The 21,693-nt window shown below is 38.8% G+C and overlaps 1 protein-coding gene across 1 annotated transcript in view; it reads right to left on the bottom strand.

Annotated features, from left to right (window-relative positions):
* The window catches only part of SORCS2 (sortilin related VPS10 domain containing receptor 2), a 1,347,356-nt gene that overhangs the window by 112,937 nt on the left and 1,212,726 nt on the right, over positions 1-21,693 (bottom strand). Inside the window, exons 15-16 of the mRNA XM_044681767.1 lie at positions 4,309-4,400; positions 2,521-2,628 (exon numbers count right to left, since the gene is read on the bottom strand). Coding sequence (XP_044537702.1) covers positions 2,521-2,628; positions 4,309-4,400 — 200 coding nt within the window. The remainder of the gene's footprint in view (positions 1-2,520; positions 2,629-4,308; positions 4,401-21,693) is intronic.

The following is a 21,693-nucleotide window of genomic DNA, read 5'->3' as shown; positions in this document are numbered from 1 at the left end:
TGTTCCAGAGTTGTTTGCATGTTAACATCCAGCTGAAATCAGTGGGAGTTTATGTGTGCTAGGATTACATGACTGGGCAGAGAGTAAGAAAAACAGCAGCCAATTTGCTCCTTTCTGGTACTGGTTTCTTCTAAAGGCCGTGGTCTTTGCCACTACCCTGAGGGCTCTGAATTCTGCCTGCCATATTCATGCATTTTTTCATAAAGGATAAAATGACAAAAGAGATCAAATTGTCTAGACCCTGTGGAAGGGTCACCCATATAGGAAATTATTATTCTGTAGTCCCAGGCAATTTATGACTCAACCTTTTCAAGGTCAGAATTGTCTCAATGCCAGGCTTTGTTTTTCCATAAAGCTGAACAAAATACCTGAAAAGGACTCAATTTGGCAGCACACTGGGCTTTGAAATGATAATAATTACTTACATAGGATCACAGGCCTATAGCATTAGAGCTGGAAGGGACCTTTGAAATCATGGAGTCCAATCCCCTCTTTACAAAGTTAATTACAACCCATAGAAATTAAGTGACTTACCCATGGTCACATAGCAAAATAGCTGAAGCAGAATTTAATTTAGGTCTCTTTGAGTCCAAGTCTACTTTTCTATCTACTTCGCCACCTAGCTGCCTTCCATTTTTACTATTATCTAATGTTTATGGAATTTTTTTCTGACAATATTCTTGGGAGAGAGGAAATAATTTTTATACCCATTTTATAGATGAGAGAATTGTGGCTTAGAGAGGTAAGCTAATTTCTCCATAGTCTCATAATTATTAAGTGTTATAGAATTGGGGTTTGAACCTAGACCAGGCTTCTTTCCACTATTTTCAAAAGGCTCTCATTGGAATATTACTCTGCCTTGATTGTTATAGATAAGACAGGATTATATTTGACTCTCTTTCTCTCTATGAATGCATCTCTCTCTCTTTCTCTCTCTCTCTCCATCTATATCTATCTATCTATCTATCTATCTATCTATGTAGATAGATAGATAGATAGATAAACACACATATGTGTGTGTGTGTGTGTGTGTGTGTGTGTGTGTGTGTGTACACACACAAAGATTGTGGGAATCTCCTTGATAGTTAAAGTATTTTCCATGAAGCCCTCAGTCTAGAAAACAATGTCCCAGGTGAGGGTCTAGAGATATGACTTATGCAGTTCAAAGGTGAGAGATTTGTGTGCCCACAATGAGTCCAAATGAAATATTTGCACCGATGAAAGGGAGATTCCTGAAGGACTTTGTGTTATTATGATAGACACACCAGGAATGCTATAAACACTATTCCATCACCAAGGATATAGATGACTAGAAAAGGTAAGCTGGACATATCATGAGGAAGAGGAGTGATAGGGGACAGCCCAAAAGCTGCCTTGGTGTCCATAAAATATGAAAAGAACCAAAGGGGTCCTTCTTTTACAGTGGGATGATCCTCTGTGGGAGATTTATGGAAAGAGAAAGAAAAGAAATATACCGATAAGTATGAACCATAGGATTTTGAGTGGGTGGAACCTTATAGATCATTTTTTTCTGTCTCACTCAAAGGGGTTTACATTGAGTCCTATACCAAAGATATGGTTTGCCATGACCATGACAAGAAGCAGAAGTATCAGAATACAAACTTAGGTCCGTCAGACTCCAAACTTCCTGCTCTTACCAATGACGGTTTGTGCCAATGGTGGTAATAATGATGTGGACACAGAACTAGTCAAATATTGACATATTATTATGATGATATTTAGGTAGGGGTAGGATTATGGGGTTTGGAAAAGAGGTTACGTGAATTAGAAACTAGTTGAGAGCACAGTAAGGGGGTTCAAAGAAAGAATAAATAAAGCAGGTGGAAGTCAGGGAGGAAGGAAGATAGTAAGCCTTGTGGTTCTAAAAAGAGATTTTTGAGCTCTTTGAATCCTCTTCTCTGTGACCCTGACCAGCTGGAGAGTGTTTAGAGGAGAGTGACAGTATTAAAAGACACACAAAGATGGGACTTCTAATGGATTTGGGGATATTGATCTGAAGACGAGAAGGTTAGAGGATGTGCAATGCAATTGATGTTTTAAGTATTTAAAGGTAGAAAAAGGATTAGAATTGTCCTGCTTGGCCACAGAGGAGAGAATAAGTAGCAATGGATAGAAGGTGGTGCTAAGAGGCAGGTTTGCTGGGGAGAGGAAGAGCAGGGAGAAGGGCTTCATGACAATCAGAGCTGACCCTGAAGTATAATGCATTTGGAGGTAGTGATTTACCTATCAAGTGAATGTTAGATAACTACCTATTTGGGATATTGTAAAGGGAGCTCCTACTGATATATGCATCAATCTAGATAGATGCCCTTTGTAGTTCCCAACAATTCTGAGATACCATGATTCTATGATTCTAAGAGAGGATGAAGAGTCAGTCACCTTGTTCTCGGGTGCTAGCAATATTAACCACAACTCATTACATGTAGAAGTTAGGAAGAGCAGTGCCAGTCAAACCCATTTAAGACCTGAGATGGCTGAGGAAAGAGGGTGGTCACTTACGTCATGACCAGAGTCTCGTCCCCGGGCTCACTTAGCAGTCCATCCACAAAGACTGAGGTGCTCGTGAAGTTATGTGTGCTCCAGGTGTGACCTTCATCAATGCTGAACCTGGAGAGAGAGAGAGAGAGAGAATGAGAGAGAGAGAGAATGAGAGAGAAAGAGAAAGAGACAAAGAGAGGAATGAGAAAGAGAGAGAATTAAAAAGAGAGAGAGAGACAGAGAAAGTGAGAGAGACAGAGAGAGAATGAGAAAGAGAGAGAATGAAAGAGAGAGACAGAGAGAGAGAGAGAGGTTATGTTTCACATGTCATGACTGATTTCACCATTTCAAGGCATTCCTTAAACAAATAGCATGAGAGGGTTTGCATGTGTGTGTGCGTGTGTGTGTGTGCATGCATGCACATGTTTCCTTTTTCCATTTGTTGAGTAAAATGTCAGCCTGACAACAGAGGACTTCAGGTACCTACAGATCTAGTCACATTTCCTAAAAGTCAGCTGGGTTTGTCTAGTCATAAGTATTTTAATTAACTAAATGTCATCCCAGTGCTCCCACCCACCAGCCCTGCTCAGATGCCTGTGGGGAAAACCAGGCGGAAAATGTACCACTGACAACTGGCAGCATTCCTAACAGTCTCTGGATCTTGTCAGATGATAATTATAATAATAATAACTCACTATAATATAACATAATAGATGTAGTGTAGTGAGAAAACATACACACACACACACACATACACCCCTAAGAATCAGGGAACTTGGGTTCTTGTCCTGGCTCTGACACTTATTAGCAGTGTGCACTTAGACAAGAGATGTCATTGCTTTGAGCCCCATTTTTCCTTATCTATAAAACAAAGGGGGTGAGACTTCATGGTCTCTAAAGTCCCTTCTGTATCTTAAGTTTTAGTTTCTCCATATGCATGACTTCAGACTGTAGTTGTAGATTTAAAGGAACCATTGTTAAGTATTCATGTTTTCTGGGGTCTGAGTTCTCACCCTCCTCCCAGTATTTTCTTGCTTTCTTTTAAAGCTATTGCCCAAACTCTTTGATTCTCCTTCTAATGGTTGATGGATACTTTCGGTCTTTTTTTTTTTTCATCTTCCATAAAGAGACATGCCTTATATACCATAGAGTATTAGAATGCAGAGTTGGAAGGACTATAGAATATAGACTCATGATAATATTAGAGCTGGAAGAGAACTTAGAACACAGACCATACACTGTCAGAGCTGAGAAGGGATTATAGAATGCAGATAAAAGAATGTCAAAGCTGGAAGAGAATTGGGATACAGAACATAAAATGTTAGAGCTGAAAAAGACCTTAGAACACAAAACATAATATCAAACCTGGAAGACACCCTAGAAAACAGATCAGATTAGAACACAGAGCATATAATGTTAGAACTGGAAGGGAACTTAGAACACAACAAAATGTAGGAGCCAGAAATCAACTTAGAGCCCGTACCATATATGTCAAGACTGAAGGGGAACTTAGAACAGAAAGTTAGAACTAGAAGTAACCTTAAAGATCATTTTCCCCAATCCTGTAATTTTTCAGGTAAGGAAACTGATAGCCCAGAGATGTTAGATCACTTGCTTAAGGTTACATGGCTAGTTATAGGAATTAATAGACCAATTGGTCATCTGGTTGCTCTTAATGACCACATACAACCAAAGATCAAAAGACACCTGGAAGACAAACAGGAATCCTCTTCTCCCCTTTCTCTTTCCCCTAATCCCCACAACCCAAATTTAATGCCTTGGCTCTTCTGTAAAAGAGGAAAGTCTTACTTGAGTATTTTCAAAGGGATGGATGTGTCTTTGATAGCCACAATCACTCCACCATGATCCAGGTACAGAATGTGATGTTCCTCTTCGAAGACCTAGAAACCAGGCCAGAGAGAGTCACTAAACAGCTGAAGGATTCATCTTAAAAGGAATCAGCAAAATAAATCACAATTAGAAGCTCATAACAATGCCTCAACCATTTATTTCTCAGAGCATATTTGGTAACAGCAACAACAAAAAAGTGTACATATTTGAAAATACCTTTTTAAAAAATTAGTTTGAAGAACTGTGGCCTCTTGGAATTGGAAAGAACCTATCGTCTACCTTCACTTTGAAGTTATCTCTAGTCATTCAGGGTATTTTTAGGGAACAGGCTTTTCACAAATGATACTCTACAGCAAACCACATCATCACTTTATCACATGATTGAAAGATGAGAGAAAAGATACCACTTGGTTTGTTGCTTGATTTTTTTTTTAAGTCTTTGCTTCAATAGTACATATTTCTGCTGCAATGGGCTATCACTAAGGCTTTAAGCAGGGATTGGCAGAGTCCTTCCCTATGAGCTTTATAACTACCCATCTTGAGTCATAGGAAATTCCTGCTTCAGGTAGTGGTGGACTAAGATGACCCCAAAGATTCTACTTCATGATGATTTCAATTGAGTCCCAGCTTGTGAGGAATCCTATTCCAAGAGAAACACGACCATTCTAGGATTGAGATTTGTCTCTTCTTCAAGATGAAAACTTAACAGTCATTGTGACAAAATAGAACAATATTGGTCTTGGGGTAAAGTTGTGATTTACCATTGAACTGTGACCATTTCTCTACTTGGACCTAAGTTTTGTCATTAAGTTTCATCCAGCTCTAACACTGTTTTATGTTTAAAGATTGATTCCTTTTGGCTTTATCCTCCAATATTCTTCTAGTGTCTCTCTGAGCCCTGACATTCTACATTCTAGGTTGAAATGACTGTTCTGACGTTAACGTTTTTTATTTTAATATTCTTTTTCCCTAACCTGTTGTGATCCCAAGAGGAAGGGCTTCAATGTGGACAAGAGAGATTCTGGTGGAGTTCAACCCTTGTCTCAAAGGTCTAAATGATAGTTTCAAAGCCTACCAAACCACCCTTTAATCTTCTGAGATCACTGGTCCCAGTCATCACAGCAGATAACCACCTACATCTTACTTTGTAGTTTCTTGTTCTCCTTCTATGTGAAACCTGGTGAGAGATGAACTTCAGCAAAAGAGATGATGTATGCACAGGCACACTTCAGGTTGTAAAATGCCCCATAAATACAATGTGCTATGCTTTTTATGATTATCATCTCCTATCAGTTGATAATAGAGCATGTTTCTCCAGTAGGTTTCCTAGTAAGTGCTACAAATGGAAGATTTTTAAACTACCAATTCCTTTTGCTAACTGTTCTGCCTTGACTGTGGAAGGAAAACCTTTGCAAATGCTTCCATTTTGATTCTCTTTCTTAGACTTTAAAAGAACTCTATGAATCTGAATTTTATCACCAAACGTAAATGGAAAATAGCCCCAGTATTTACATATCTTTTGTTGACACCTAGTATTATCAAACTTTGAGAAGGAATGCTAAGTTAACCCAACAGCAGGCATTTACTATGTGTGAGGTACTCAAATTAAAAAAGATGAACTAGTCAGTGTGAGATTTTCATAGAATCTCAGAATTGGACAAGGACCTCGGAAGTCATCCAATCCAGTCTGTAGCTATACAGGAGTCCAATCTAGCAGTTAAGCGGCTCAGTAGATAGAGTACTGGGACTGGAGATTAGAAGACTACTCTTCTGGAGTACAAATCTGGCCTCAGCCATGTGACCCTCGGCAAGTCACTTTACTCTATTTGCCTCAGTTTCCCTATCTGTCATATGAGCAGGAGAAGGACACAGCAAACCATTCTTGTTTTCTTTGTCAAGAAAACCCCAAATGGGGTCATGAAGAGTCAGACAGGATCGAAAAGTAACTCAAAAAACATAAAGAATCCAAAGGTAGCATTTAAGGCCTAATTCAGTTCTGATTAAAAATAAACAATGGTTGGCCTGAGACACTTCCTAGCTATGTGACCCTGGGTAAGTCACTTAACCCCAGTTGCCTAGTCTTTATCATTCTTCTGTCTTAGAATCTATAGTTAGTATTGATTTTAAGACAGAAGGAAAGGGTTTAGGGAAAAACAAAACAAAACAGAAAAACAGAAACCCAACAATGGTAAGGAATCATGATAGTTCACTCCTTTTTTGAATAGTTCTATGTATTAAGAAGTTTCTTGTTGCATTGAAATGAAATTTGTCTCTCTAACTCCATATGTGACAAAGTTTCAAATGTAGACTGACAATAATCCACTCATTTATATTAATAATAATGCCAAGTTAGATGCAGATGACCAAAAGATATGGGTAACAGAAATAAACAACTCCAAATTCAGCATGTATTACTGGCCAGTAGAGATGTATGTACATGTAGGTGCCCAGTTCTCAAGGCCACATAAAATCAAAAATATAGTGACAACTACAGAATGAACAAAAGCTATCTGTAACCCCCAAGGGGCTGGTTTACAACTACTGCTGAAAATTTGGGACCAGTGAAAGACAACATGTCAGTAGCATATTCCTTGACCTCATCTTCTTTGACCAAATTTTCTCTGTGGTTCATAAAGAGAGCAGATGGCTGATGAAGGACTATGAGAAGTGACAAAAGCCCATAAACAAGGTGGTGATGCTAAAGAACTAAAGTGTCAGTTCCTTTTGAGACAATGGCAGAAGTAGAAGAAGCACAAGGCGATAATGTACCAGACTGTCATTGATCCCCCATGTGGCATCAGAAAGTAGTTAGTGCATCTTGAAGTACATTACTCTATAAGTTGTGAAACATGGTGATTTCAGACATGTGGGTAAAGAAAATACCTAAAACTAGTAAGAAATGTATTTTACTTGCCCCTGATGGCTGCAGAGGTCAACAAAGAGTATAAATTTTGTGGCTGAGGTATACAAAGACATGTACTACCAATGCATGCTTCACGTTGGGAGGGGATGATCATAAACAAATGCTTGGAACACTTCTGACTTCATGTACTATCTCTAGAAGGACACCACAAGAACAGAAGCGATATATGGTGGCAGTAAGCCATTTCAAAAGGTCTTCAGAGGCAACATCCAATCAGAAGTCAGGGTGATTCTCCAGATGCCAAAGTATTGGAGCAGGATATTTTCTCAATGTAGGAACATTCTGCCAGATCTAGGCAGACACTGGTGAAGGAAATGTTAGCCTTGACTCACATTAAGAAAGTGAGATCATTACCACTCTCAAGGGGATCCACATCATGTCTGTTTCAATCACTCAACAATGAACAAGTTAGGGGCACTGAGATCAGAAAAAAAAATCTTAGGAGGGGATCACCTATTGGCCTTCCTAACATGTATACCACTCCACCAGGAATCCCAGCATTGGTTTTACATCCTACTTTCATGCTGATGTTTATGTGCGAGTCACTCCTATCAACTGAGTTGCATTTTGGAGTCCCTGAGGAGAGGGGGTGGTGGCAGCTGTAGGCACTCATTGGGACATTTCTGAGTTGAGGGGGAAGCTAAAGTAAGCTTATCACCAAGCTCCAATTTCAGTGCAGAAGAATGCTGACAGAAACCAAGTATGGTGCCTAAATTCACTGCTGAGACCTTCAACAACTTGTGTTTTTGCTGAGAAATCTTGATGTTTATGGAACACACAAATTAGTAGATCAATAGAAAGCTACCCCTATAAGGCACCCAAAAGCAGCAAGTAAATGGATTTGGTTATTATGTGGTTGATAAAGTGATTAAAAGTATATTTTTTGTATAAAATGGTTTTCTGTCAAAAAGAAAAAAAAGAAGAAGAAGAAAGCTATCCCATCTGTAGTTGTGGACAGAGGAAGCCATTTGCATGTTTGAAAACGTTCTGGAGGCTTTTGGAGATTTATAAAAGGACAAAGAACAGTTCATAATCACCATCTATTGCCTTATAGGTAAAATGTTGGACTCTTATGAGCTGATAGAGACTGATGAACACTTGTGAATGAATGAAAGAGTGAAAAGACATTTATATGCCAATCACTGTGTTAGATTAGGGAGAGAAATAGAAAAAAAAAAAACAAAAAAACAAGGTGTTCCCTGTTCTCAAAGAGCTCACATCTTAATGGGGGGAAATAATACAAATAAGTTTGAGCTGCAAGCCAAATGGAAAGGTCCCATAGTCCTTAGTGTATGGTACTAAAGCAGAAGTAAGGCATCTTCCTTAATTTCATTTCTGCTGATAAAACCATGTCTGTATCTGATTTTAACCATTTCACAATGCCAAACACTTCAGAGATAAAGAAAAAAAAAAACTTTTTCTGGATATTCAGTAGCTATGGCTGTAGGCCCTGTAGAACAAGTTGCCAGATTTTTTCTTGACAGGGATACATGGAGTAGCTGTCTGGGATGATGACTTTGGGGGATGAATTGAAAGCAGTACCAATGGTCTGGTGATGCTCTTATTCCCAGGGCTCTTAGGCTTACCTACCCGTTGGGGTCAGTCAGTTGAGGTTGATGTTGATGGGGAAGGTTATATCCTCTCCATGGTCATTTCTCCTTTCAGTAATGACTCAATAGCTTGAAGCAGCAGCTATAGCCTGGTAGGTCACAGCTGTTTCTCAGGCACTTGGGCTTATGATATTTAACTATCTCCATTAGGGTTAGATGGAAGTAGTAGTTGAGGTCAAGCAGATGACAATAGTCACCTTTGTCCTTCACTTCTAGTGGGAAGCTTGATGTTCCCCCACTAAAGTGATAACTTACCACACTTGTATTATTTAACTAACTATATTACTTAATGAACTAATATCACTGGCTTCTCCCTCCATTTTTATCTCATGAAGAAAGTATACATTAAATCTAAAGCTTCTCTTTTAAGTTACAGGTCAAAAGAAAAAAATGATCCTAAATGCTTTGGAATGAGGTATGCCCTTATTAATGAAGACAAGGTCAGGAGAAAGATAAAGACAGTGACTAAGGCTGGCCCAAAGAGACAGGAGAGAGGAAGAAATTCAACTCCTCTGTCTAAAATACTAGGGTTTTCATTCCAACTGGAGATTCTTGGCAAATGAGAGCTAATTTGGGGATATTTATTGATAAATAATTTTCACAGACTTCACTCTAAAGACAGAATCAAGTTAAATCCATGAGGTGATTTGTTCTAGACTAACTGTCTGACCTTGGGTGAGTCCCTTTGCTTCTCAGTATTTTAATGTCCTTATCTTTAAAGTGAGGATAAAAATTCTTGACTTACCTGCTTTACAAAATAGCTGGGAAGAAAAGACTTAATAAAAGTCAAAGCATTTTAGCTATGTGAGTTATTATAAATATTCAGTGATAGTTGCACCAAGAGAGGCAGAACATGTGAAGTCAGTTTTAGAAGACAACAGGGTAAAAAAATAAAAAAAGCCCAACAACAAAAGATTTTCCAAATACAAATGGACTGCATTTCACCCTGTCTCCTGTCTTCCTTAATGAGACATTTGAAAAGAAAAAGGAAAAAAATGGAGCAGGGGTTTTGATGGTGGTGGTTGTATTGAATTTCATCTGTCCAATTTATTTCCATTTTTTTCTGGCTTCAGCGCAGCTCCCTGAATCAGAAAGGCAGCAGTACCATCAAATCCAGTTGCAGCACAGTTCACCAGAGATTTGGATGCTAGATTAGTGCTAAGTGGAGCAAAAATAAACTTGCTATTCAGCTGGCTTCATTCAAACAGATGTTTATCCAAACTAAGCTGTATGTATGGGAACACTTTTGGACAAAACAGTGGATTAAAAAAAAAAAAAAAAAAACACCAGAAACTCCTGGGATATTTCCAGGCTGGAATGTGAAGAAATGGTGGGGGAGGAGGAATGCTAATTGGATGTTTTTGATTTTGCATTTTAAGTTTGTTTCAGATTTTTAAAGTTGAGAATCCCAGGGGTGAAAGCAAACAAGTGTGCAGAAAAGAGAAGGCATCCATGCAGCTGTCGACAAATAGGAATGAAGTCCCCTGCCTAATGGATGCATAAGGATACTTCTTTGACTCAGTTCATTTTGAATCAATTCAATTTGACAAGGATTAATGAAGCAACAATGATGTACCAGATGGTGAGATGACAGATGGTGCTAGAGAAATTAACCTAAACAGGTTACCAGTCTCCTGCCCTCAAGGAGTCTCCATTCTACTGGAAGAAATAAAAAATATGTACACAGACAAGTAAATGCGGAATAAATACACATTAAATACAAAACAACTTGGGGAGAGTAGTGATGATAACTAATGGTGGATGTTGTCCACTGTGTCATGATTTAGCCAATACGTATAACTGTGATGGATCTGTGAAGTAGTTGATGAATACGTGCATTAGGTTCTAGGTCTGTTTCCAGTGGATTTTGGAGACATGTAGAGGAAACAAAGGATTGCATGTGATCATATGTGAGGGAATAGAGGATAGAGTACTGAGGAGCTATAGAGTATGCAGTGATCACTGGGAAATTTGTCTAAAGGAGTTTTTCCATCCATTTGTAGATATTCTGAATGGTCTCCACATCCAGGGGAGAGATATACAGATGCACATACTTTAAAGAGAGCAGCTAAGTGCTGAAGTGGATAGAGTTCCCAGGCCTGGACTCGGGAAGAACTTAAGGTTCAAATGTGACTTCAGAAACTTGCTAGCTGTGTGATTTGGGAAAATCACTTACCCTTGTTTGCCTTAATTTATTCATGTATTATTAAATAAGCTAAAGAAGGAAATGGCAAACCACTCCAGTATCTTTTGACAAGAAAATTCCAATTGGAGTCATGAAGAGTTAGATATGACTGGACAACAACAACAAAAATCTAGAAATAGAGTGTGTATTAGATTTCTGGTGTAGGAGTTCTCGAGCCTAGGAAGAAAGGACAAGAGAAAAAAAAAAAAACTATTTACATTTTTTTTTCTATAAAAGAATAAGACAGGATCCAGATTCAAGAGGGACCTGGGAATCCATCTTATCTAATCTCCTCATTTCGTTTATTTACTTATTTAAAAACTCTTACCTTCCATCTTAGAATCAATACTGTGTATTGGTTCTAAGACAGAAGAGCAGTAAAGCCAAGGCAATGGATTTAAGTGACTTGCCCAAGGTCACACAGTTAGGAAGTGTCTGAGGTCAGATTTGAATCTAGGACCTCCCATCTTTGGGCCTGGCTCTCAACCCACTGAGTCATCTAGCTGCTCCCCTAATCTCCTCATTTTAAAGATGAGGAAATTGAGGTGTAGGGAGGTTGTATAAGGCCATGAGGGTTAGGGTCCTTATTACCCTTTCCTCTTTTTTTTTTCCTAAAATCTTTACAATATGACTTCTAACTTCATTACCCAACTGAATCTGCTCTCTCTAAAGATAACTTTTAATTGTTTAATCTAATAGCCTCTCCTCAATCTTCATCCTTTTGAACTCTGCTTCATTTGACACAATTGATCCTCATCTCCTGGATAATTTCTCCGTTTAAATCTTATGACTTTGTTCTCTCCTGTTCTATTCCTATCTCCCCTTTACTCATTCATCCTCTGATGTGTACATTAACTGTGGGTGTACCCCAAGGCTCTTTCCTGATCTGCATTCTTTTTTTCTCTCTACATTATCTCAATCAATGGTTTCACTGGTTCCAATGGGTTCAATTAAAATGTCCATGTTAGTGATTCACCTATATATCCAGACATAGTCTGTCTCCTGAGCATGTCAAACATCATAGATTGCTTACTGTTCATGTCCAACTAGATGTCCTAGAGACATCTCAACTTAACATGTCCAAAACAGAAATTTTATCTTTGTCAAGATAACACCTTTATAATTGAGATATCTCAACATTATCTTTTTAGATCCTCTTCTAACTTTTTCTATTTTTTGTTGAGGGTACCAAAACCCTTCCAGTTACCCAAGTTCACAACCTTGGGGGCCTTCTCAACTCCTTCCTTTTGCCCTAGGTATCTAATTAGTTGCCATATCTTGTCATTTCTACACCTACAATCTCTTTAACTCATGACCCTTCTTCTAAACTCATAGTTATTACCTTCTTTCACAGTATCTTTATCACTTCTCATCTGGATGACTGAAAAAGGCCTCCTGATTGCTCTTCCCTCCTTAAGCCTCTTCCTACTCTATTCTACCCTCCACATAATCTTCAAAGTGATTTTCCTAAAGCATGAGTTTGACCAGCTAACTTCTCTATTTAGTACATTTTAGTGGTTCCTTATGATATCTAGGATAAAATATAAAATCTGGCATCTAAATGTCTTTAAAATATGACTAGCTTATTTTTTTTAGTCTTCTTACATAGTGTTCTCTTTCATGTACTCTGAAATCGAACCATATTGACTTATGTGCTGTTCCTTATACATGATCTCTTATTTCCCATTTCCATGCCTTTGTACTGGCAATCCCCCAACCCTAAAGTGATTTCTCTTCTAATTTCTACTTCTAGGAATCCTCATCTTCCTTCAAAGCTATTTTCTACAGAAAGCCTATCCTATACTTCTCTCTTCAGTTTCTAGTGCCCTCCACCCAGAAATTACATTGTATATATTTAGTATTTCATTTCCTAATTTCATATTGTTTTTTATTAGTAGAAGGGAAACACCTTGAGAGCTTGAATTGTGTCCCTCTTTGTACTTGAATCTCATGCGCCTGGCATGATTATGGACTTACTCGATGCCTAATGAATAACTCAATTGGAAAATAAGAGACAAGGGAGCTAAGAATAAGGCCTTGAGATTCTTAATTTTCCTCTCTTTGTTTCAAACGCTTAAATGTGCTTAAGGTGTTGGCTTAGAAGGTATGGAAGTTTCAAGAGTGAGTGAGTGGAATCAGAGAACTATGTGTGAGAGATCAAGATACCTAATATTAAGGAAGGCTTCACTGTTCAACAGGAAGAGCAATGAACTTGGGAGTCATGAGACCAGAGTTTAAATTCTGGCTCTGCTGCTTACTATTCTACATGATTTGGGGCAAATCATTTAACTTAATTAAAGCAATTAATTTAAATTAAATTTTAATTAATTAGTTGGGGGACGCATTTCCTCTCTTGAAAAATGATGGGTTGGAATGGAACAATCTCTGAGGTTCTTTCCATTTCTAGATCTGTAACTATAATTTTCAAGGAAAGAAAATAGTGTTTCCATTTGAAAAGAACAGTAAGGTCCCTCATTTATTAGAGGCTAAGAAAGGATAGAAAAGCCAGTGTGGTAAAATAGCCAGAGAGTCAGTCTTGAAATCAGGAAGATCCAAATTCAAGTCTTTCCTCTAACATATACCCCATTTAAAAGATTTGTATAGGGGCAGCTGGGTAGCTAAGTGGATTGAGAGCCAGGCCTAGAGACGGGAGGTCCTAGGTTCAAATCTGGCCTCAGACACTTCCCAGCTGTGTGACCCTGGGCAAGTCACTTGATCCCCGTTGCCTACCCTTACCACTCTTCTGCCTAGGAGCCAATACACAGAAGTTAAGGGTTTAAAAAAAAGATTTGTATGACTCTGGGTGAATGGCTTAACCTCCTGGTGACTACCCAAAGCTGTAGAGAAGGAGTTGTTCTGCATGAATAGGGAGAATAATATTTTAAACTGAGGAAATCATAGGTATGGTAAAAAAAAAAAAAAAAAAAAAGACAACCACACAAACCAAGGATAACAAGAAAAACCACTACGTTGGCTGAAGTGAGTCTCAGAATCAGTATTTGAAAATTAAAAGGGACTTTGCTGCGGCTGTTCAGTTCAGTTCAACTCTTTTGTGACCCCATTTGGGGTTTTCTTGACTGGAGGGGTTTGCCATTTCTTTCTCCAGCTCATTTGACAGATGAGGAAACTGAGACAAACAGGGGTAAGAGACTTACTTGGGGTCACAGAACTAGTAAGTATCTGAGGTCAGATTTGAACCCAAGAAGATGAATCGTCCTGACTCTTGACCTGGGCACTCTATCACCTATTTAGACCTAGTTAGATCCCAGTGGCTATCTAGTCTAACCCATGCACAAAAGGAATCTCCCCTAGAACATGCCCAATAAAACTTCTCTAGCAAAGGCTAGAAAATTATGTTCGTATGTCACTTTGGGTGGGCAGCCTTCTCTCCTCCAATGAGAACAGCCAGTAAGAGAAGCCTCAATGCGCAAGATCACGGAGAAAATATGACTAAGAATGCTGAAATTGTTGCCCTTGTCTTAAAGTGGATTGGCAATCTGGAGTCAATGGCTTCTTTTTGTGGGTGGACACGCGGAATGATAGGGCTTCAGGTAGATCTTATTGACCCTCCAATGCCAATATGTCTTCTGTAACCAATCACTTCCTGAAACATACCACTGGCACCTTAACAGACTTAGCTCTTCTTTACAGCACATGCCTCTCCCGTCACTATTGATGCATGTGTGTGATGCACGGTTTTATTTTTTTTTTTACCCTGGAATTTCCATGTGTCATGGTTGTATATTTATGAGAGCAGTTTAGCTTCAGAGTTATTGCTCATGTGTGCCTCTGACTTTATGAGCATAGGTTAATGCACTCCAGACTGATTGTTCCTTGCTATCAGGGTAGAAAATGATCTTCAGTCATCTAATCCATGCGTCCCCCTTCATCTTCTAGGAGAGCAGCTCTACAGTCCACATGGCTTCCTGGGTTTACAACTTAACTCTTTCTAGGAATGAATCCCTTATTACCCTCCAGTCTCCCGAGCTTGACATCTTGAGTTGTCCTTATCTTGTCTTCTCCCTTCCCATTATAGCCACTCAGTTGACAAGTATGGCCTTTGATAACTCTACAATATTATTGATATCTGTTCATCACTTTTTCCACTGTCTTCAGGCCCTCATCATGTCTCTCCTGAGCTATTCCCTCTCTCCTGAACCACTGCAATGACTTTCCAAATGACATCCTTACCTCCCACCTTTCCAATCCTCCTTTAAAACAGCTCCCAAAATAATTTTTCTAAGGTAGATATTTAAACCCTTACTTTCTGCCTTGTTTCCAAGGCAGAGAAGCGGGGGCAATTGGAGTGAAGTGACTTGCCCAGGATCACATAGGTAGGAAATGTCTAAGGCCAGATTTGAATCCAGGATCTCTCATCTCCAGGCCTGGATCTTTATTCATTGAAGCACCTAGCTGCCTCTCTAAGGTATAGACTTGACTATCATTCTGTTTCTAAAAAATTATCAGCCTATAGGATGCAATTTATAAAGTTCCCAAGTTGGATATGCAAGCCCTTCTGAAGTCTACTCCCAACCTACCTTCCTAGAATTATCCTTATTTATTTATTATTCATTTTAACATTTATTTTTTAAGAAATTTTGAGTTTTGAATTTTCTGCCTCCATCCCACTTCTCTCCCACTCATTGTAAAGGCAAGAAATGTGATATCAATTATATATATGAAATTGTGCAAAATATATTTCTATATGAGTCATTTTGCAAAAAAAGAAAGCAAGACAAAGAGAAAAAAAGGTTCAATCTGCATTCAAACTCTATAGTTCTTTGTATGGAGGTGGCTAGCATTTTTCATCACAAGTCCTTTGGAATTATCTTGGATCATTATATTGTGAGAACAGCTGTGTCATTTACAGTTGATCATACAATATTGCTCTTACTTTGTATGATGTTCTCCTGGTTCTGCTCACTTCACTTTACATCAATCCATTTCTTATAGAACAATAGTATCCAATTAAAATCGGATGCCATAATTTGTTCAGCCATTCACAACTGATGGGCATGCCCTCAGTTTCCAATTCTTTGCCACCACAAAAAGAGCAGCTATAAATATTTGTGTGCAGATAGATCCCTTTTCTTTTTCTTTAATTTCTTTGGGATAGACTTAGTAATGGTTCTTCTGGACAAAATGGGATGAATAGCTTTATAGCCTTTTGGGCAGAGTTCCAAAATTGTTCTCCAGAATGGTTGGATTAGTTCACAATTCCAGTAGTGCATTAGTGTCCCAATTTTCCTATATCCTCTCCAACATTTCTGTCATATTAAGCAGTATTATAGGTGGGAGGACTTGTATCTCAGAGTTATTCTAATTTGCATCTTTCTAATCAATAGTAATTTAGAGCACTTTCTTATTTGACTATGGATAGCTTTGATTTCTTCTTTTGAAAAATATCTCTTCATATCTGTTAACCATTTATCAATTGGGGAATGACTTGTATTCTTATAAATTTGACTCAGTTCTCTACATATTTGAGAAATGAAGTTTTTATTAGAGAAACTTGCTTTAAAAAATTCCCCCACCCCAGTTTCCTGATTTCCTTTTAATTTTGTTTTTATTGGTTTTGTTTGAACAAACCTTTTTAATTTGGTGTAATTAAAATAATCCATATTACCTCCCTTGATCCTTCCTATCTCTTATTTGGTCATAAATTCTTCCATTATCCATAGATCTGACATGTAAACTTTTCTAATTTGTTTATATCATCCTTTAAATCTAAATCTTGTATCCATGTTTGGGGGGTATATGGTGTGAGATGTTAGTCTATACCTAGTTTTTATCCAAATTGTTTTCAGTTTTCCTGGATTGTTTTTTTTTTTTCGAATAGTGAATTTTTTCACAAAAGTTTTGGGTTTATAAACACTTAGATTACTGTGGTCATTTATTACTGTGTATTATGTATTCAGTCTATTCCATCAAAACCATCATTCTATTTCACAGCCAATCCCAGATTATTCTGATGATTACTACTATGTAATAAAGTTTGAAATCTGGTACTGGCAGGCAACTTTTCTTTACATTATTTTTTCATTATTCTTCAGCAATACTCAACTACTGGATTTCCTTTGAGTCTCACAATATCCCTGTGAGGTTTTTAATTCAAGTATCATTATCCCTGTTTTACAGATAAGAAAACTGAGACCCAGCAAAGCTAAATGACACCTAAAGTTTCATAGCTAGTAAGTGGTAGAGCTTAGACTTAAAGGTAGTTTCCTAATTTTAGATCTGTTCCTTTTTTTTTTTAACCCTTGTCCTTTAAGAAGGAATGCTGGGGGCAGCTGGGTAGCTCAGTGGATTGAGAGTCAGGCCTAGAGATGGGAGGTCCTAGGTTCAAATCTGGCCTCAGACAATTCCCAAGCTGTGTGACCCTGGGCAAGTCACTTGACCCCCATTGCCCACCCTTACCACTCTTCCACCTAGGAGGTCCTAGGTTCAAATCCAGCCTCAGACAATTCCCAAGCTGTGTGACCCTGGGCAAGTCACTTGACCCCCATTGCCCACCCTTACCACTCTTCCACCTAGGAGCCAATACACAGAAGTTAAGGGTTTAAAAAAAAAAAAAAAGAAGGAATGCTTTTGTCTGCCTCAATTAATTTTCTTAAACACACAGATATTCCAAAGATCTAGCAAGTGAAGGAGCAGTAGAAGAGTGAGGACTGAAGAGATACTCTGGCAAGGGAACCTGGGGACTTGGGAACTTCAGCAGGTTCCTATCTTTCAGAAACCACTATTCAATAAATTCCAGTGGCTTCCTATTGCCTAGCCCTCTCCTACCTGTCCTGTCTTTTTATACCCTATTCTGTAACACGTAATCTTTGATCCAGTGACCTCCTGGCTGTTCCTTGAACAAGATGCTCCATCGTTGGGCTCCGGGCATTTTTTATGGCTGTGCCTAATATCCAGAATACTCACCCTCCTGCACTCTGACTGCTGACTTCTCCACCTTCCTTAATATCCCATCTAAAAACCTTCTTCTTTCAGGAAGTCTTCCCCAACCCCTCTAAGTTCCTTCCCACTGTCTGATAGCTTGCTTTGTATATATTTACTTGCATGTTGTCTTCACCACTAGACTGTTAGCTCCTTGAGGCCAGGGACCATCTTTTGCCTCTTTTTATATTACTGGCACCAGCACATAGAAGAACACAAACAAAACCCCCAAAATGGCAACCAAAAAATCCTTCCCTTCTGCTTAGAATGGATACTAATTCCAAGGTAGAAGAGTGGTGGGCAATTGTGGTCCTGAGCACTGAAGTGCAAGCCCCTTGGGACCTAGACAACTGTCACCCATCTTCTCAAACCAGAAGAGTGTTGCTACAAAGAGACTCAACATGAATCCAGTTAAAGCATGATGGTCAGTGTTAACTTCTGTATTCTTGGCATAGAATGGGTGGCATGAAAGCAAGTGCAAAAGCACTCTTTTCCAGGTGGGAGTAACTAGCTCTATTTGACAAAAGACTGAAAGCAGTATGGAGTTTGGATCTGGCTGGGAAATGTCTCCCACCTTTCTCTGGACTCTCCTCTGCCCCTCTCCCTTCTTTACCTAGCTATGAATGCAGGCTCAATGGCCAAAGCTAAGGATCTTTCTTTTCTTCCTCCTTTCCCCAAATGGTTGCATCCTGTAAACTGGCAGAATATGAAAACAAAACAAAACAAGCAAAAAACAGCAAAAAATAAAATAAACAAACAAACAAAAAACTAACAAAAACTTCTCTAGGGTCACACAGCTAGGAAGTATTTGAGGTCAGATTTGAACTCAGGTCCTTCTAACTCCAGACCTGGCTTTCTATACACTGAGTCACCTAGCTGTCCCCATGGCAGGCTCTTAATACATATTTATTGAATTGAATTGAATCAATTGAATAAAACCCTTGTATCCTTGTTGTGTGGTCCCAGAGGACCTGGATTTAAATCTCAGCTTGGCTACTTAGCAAAATTGTGACCCTGGGCAGGTCTTTTAACCTCTGGGCCTCATTTTTCTCAATTGAAAATAAGAGATTTGGAGTAGAAGATTTCCAAGATGCCTCTCAGCTTTAAATCATACAATTGCTCGAGGGGTCATGAAGCCCTTGAGATGAACCTCTCATTAGCTAGAAGTTGTTGGAAAGCTTCCTAAATCGAGGTAACCAATATGCCTGAGGCAGCTATGGGAGCAGAGCCATCCCCACTGAAAAAAGGCCTCTCAATCAAACTCCAGGATCTGGAACGAGCAGGTGAAGGTAATGCTTGTGGGGCACAAATTGCTACACTAAACAGAGCTAATGGCACATGGGGGAGAATTTTCCCTCTATGCCTTTCTGTTTTTAGTATATCTTTCCCCAAGTATCTGCTCACTAAAAGACACTATAAAATGTCACCAGATCGAGGAAGGAAAGCGATGCTGATTCACGACCCCTTTTTCTAGACTCTGGACCTGGGAACAATCAAATTGAAGCAACCAACATTTATTAAGTGCCTACTGTGAACAGAAAGCCCTATGTTCTTCTCTTGGGCCAAGATAAATGAGTCACAGTTCCTGCTCTAGAATTTTATCAATTCGGAGCTGGAAGAGATCAGGAGAAAGTATCTCCTTGTGAAGGTGGAGAGGTAAAGTGGAAAAAAGCAATGGATCCAGCATTAGAAGACTTAGGTTCAAATCCTGCCTGTGTAGCCTATTGCCCATATAAGTTACTTAGGAAAGGAAAGGTGGGGAATTATTGCTGTCCATCTAATTTTTAGTCCTGTTCCACTCTTTATAACCCCACTGGGAGTTTTCTATGCAAAGATACAGAATGGTTTGCCATTTTCTTCTCATTTTAACAATGAGAAAACTGAGACTACCTGGGTTAAATGACTTGCTTAGGGTCACACAGTTAGTGTCTGAAGTCATATTTGAACTCAAGGTCTTCCAAACCCCAGCCTCTCAATGCTCTAGCTTCTGTGCCACTTAGCTGACCTATAAGGAATCATATTATCTCACTTAAACTAAAAAGATATTTGAGACCTGCTAACTTTCATTAGATAAGAACAGCTCTATTGAATCAATGAGAGTCATCAAAATAATGTTTCCTTTATCTTTTCTAAAATAGTAACTCAGTCAGGATTCTAGAATTCCAATGGCAAGCTAGGAAAGGACAATTTGGGCAAGATATTTTCCTAGTAGGAAATCACTTGGGGGTAGGGAAGGTTCAGGTTCTTCTTATGCTCCACTGAGCAGAGGAGGACCTTACACACTTTGAAGGGCTGAAACATTCAGATTTCAAATCCAATTCCCAGTAGTATTTTGGGATAGCAAAGACTGCATAAGGAGGCAAGAATAAAGAAAACTGGTCACACCAAAATAGGGCAGTTCCAGGACTCAACAAGCACACAAGCCTTCTCTACCCAGGGGGAGCTTCATTAATACTCCCTAAAGGAGAGGAAAAGGTTTAAAAGGTTTCTAGCAACAAAGAGCTATTAGCTATCCCTTTGCCAAATGGGCTTTTTAAGAGTAAGCACATTTTCCTCTAAACTAGGTATTTACTTATGGGACAAGTCACAGGCTTTGACAAGGGTTGAAAAAAACCTTTCTTTTTCTTCCTTCCTTCTTTCCTTTCTCTTCCTTCCTTCCTTCCTTTCTCCCTCTCTCTTCTTTCTTTCTTTCTCTCTCTTTCTTCTTTCTTTCTTTCTTTCTTCCTTTCTCTCTTTNTTTCTTTCCTTCTTTCTTTCTCCTTCCTGCCTTCTTTCCTTTTCTTTCTCCTTCTCCTTCCCCTTAGCTTTTGCCTTTGAATCAATATTTTGTCTTGATTCTAAGGCAGGAGAACGGTAAGGACTAGACAGTGGAGATTAAGTAACTTGCCCAGAATCACACAGCTAAGAAGTATCTGAGGCCATATTGAAGCTCTTGTGCTTATATCACTTTAATCAATGTGTCTTTCCAAAAAGTAGCTAAGTCTTACTGACTGATATTAACTGATCATGATGGGTAGAAATACACTGGTGAGGACTTGAGAACTATAGCATTAGGAAGACAACACTTGCCCAGCTGCTAAAAATGCCCAAGAACTTTGAGAAGAAAAGTTGTGGCTGCCTCCGGGGACCCAGATTGCCTGTATGAGTGGAGGTAGGAGGGAAGCTACAGAGCATTTGCTACATAAAACCTCAATGTGATTTAGTTTCCTCAACTGTGAAATGATGAGGTTGGTCTATGTGACTCCTAAGGTCCCAGCTGTGATGATGTCCAACCTTTTCATTTTATAGATAAAGGCTGAGATTGGGCAGAGGATTTGTCCAAATTTAAGAAGCAAGTGATTGGTAATGATGAGATTTGAACCTAGGTCCTTTGATACTAAGTTCAAGGCTTTTAACATGCCATTCTGTCATAATGGAGGAAGGAAGCAAACACTTGGGAAAATAATAATAATATATAAAACCTACTAGTTACAGAATTCTTTTTGGTTTATGAAGTACTTAACACATAGACTCAATTTAATTTTCAGGTATTATTATGTCCATTTCTTAGACTAAGGAACCAGGAATGTGAGATTTGGAGCTAGATGTATCCTTAAAGCTCATTTTTGTTCATTTCCTTCATTTTATAGATCAAACAAAGGAGGTTCTGAAAGATTTTGTGATTTTCCTAAAATAAAATAACCAGG

This window comes from Gracilinanus agilis, chromosome 6 (assembly GCF_016433145.1).
Source record: "Gracilinanus agilis isolate LMUSP501 chromosome 6, AgileGrace, whole genome shotgun sequence".
In the NCBI taxonomy this organism is placed as follows: Eukaryota; Metazoa; Chordata; class Mammalia; order Didelphimorphia; family Didelphidae; genus Gracilinanus; species Gracilinanus agilis.
This window is presented reverse-complemented; position numbering and strand designations above follow the sequence as displayed.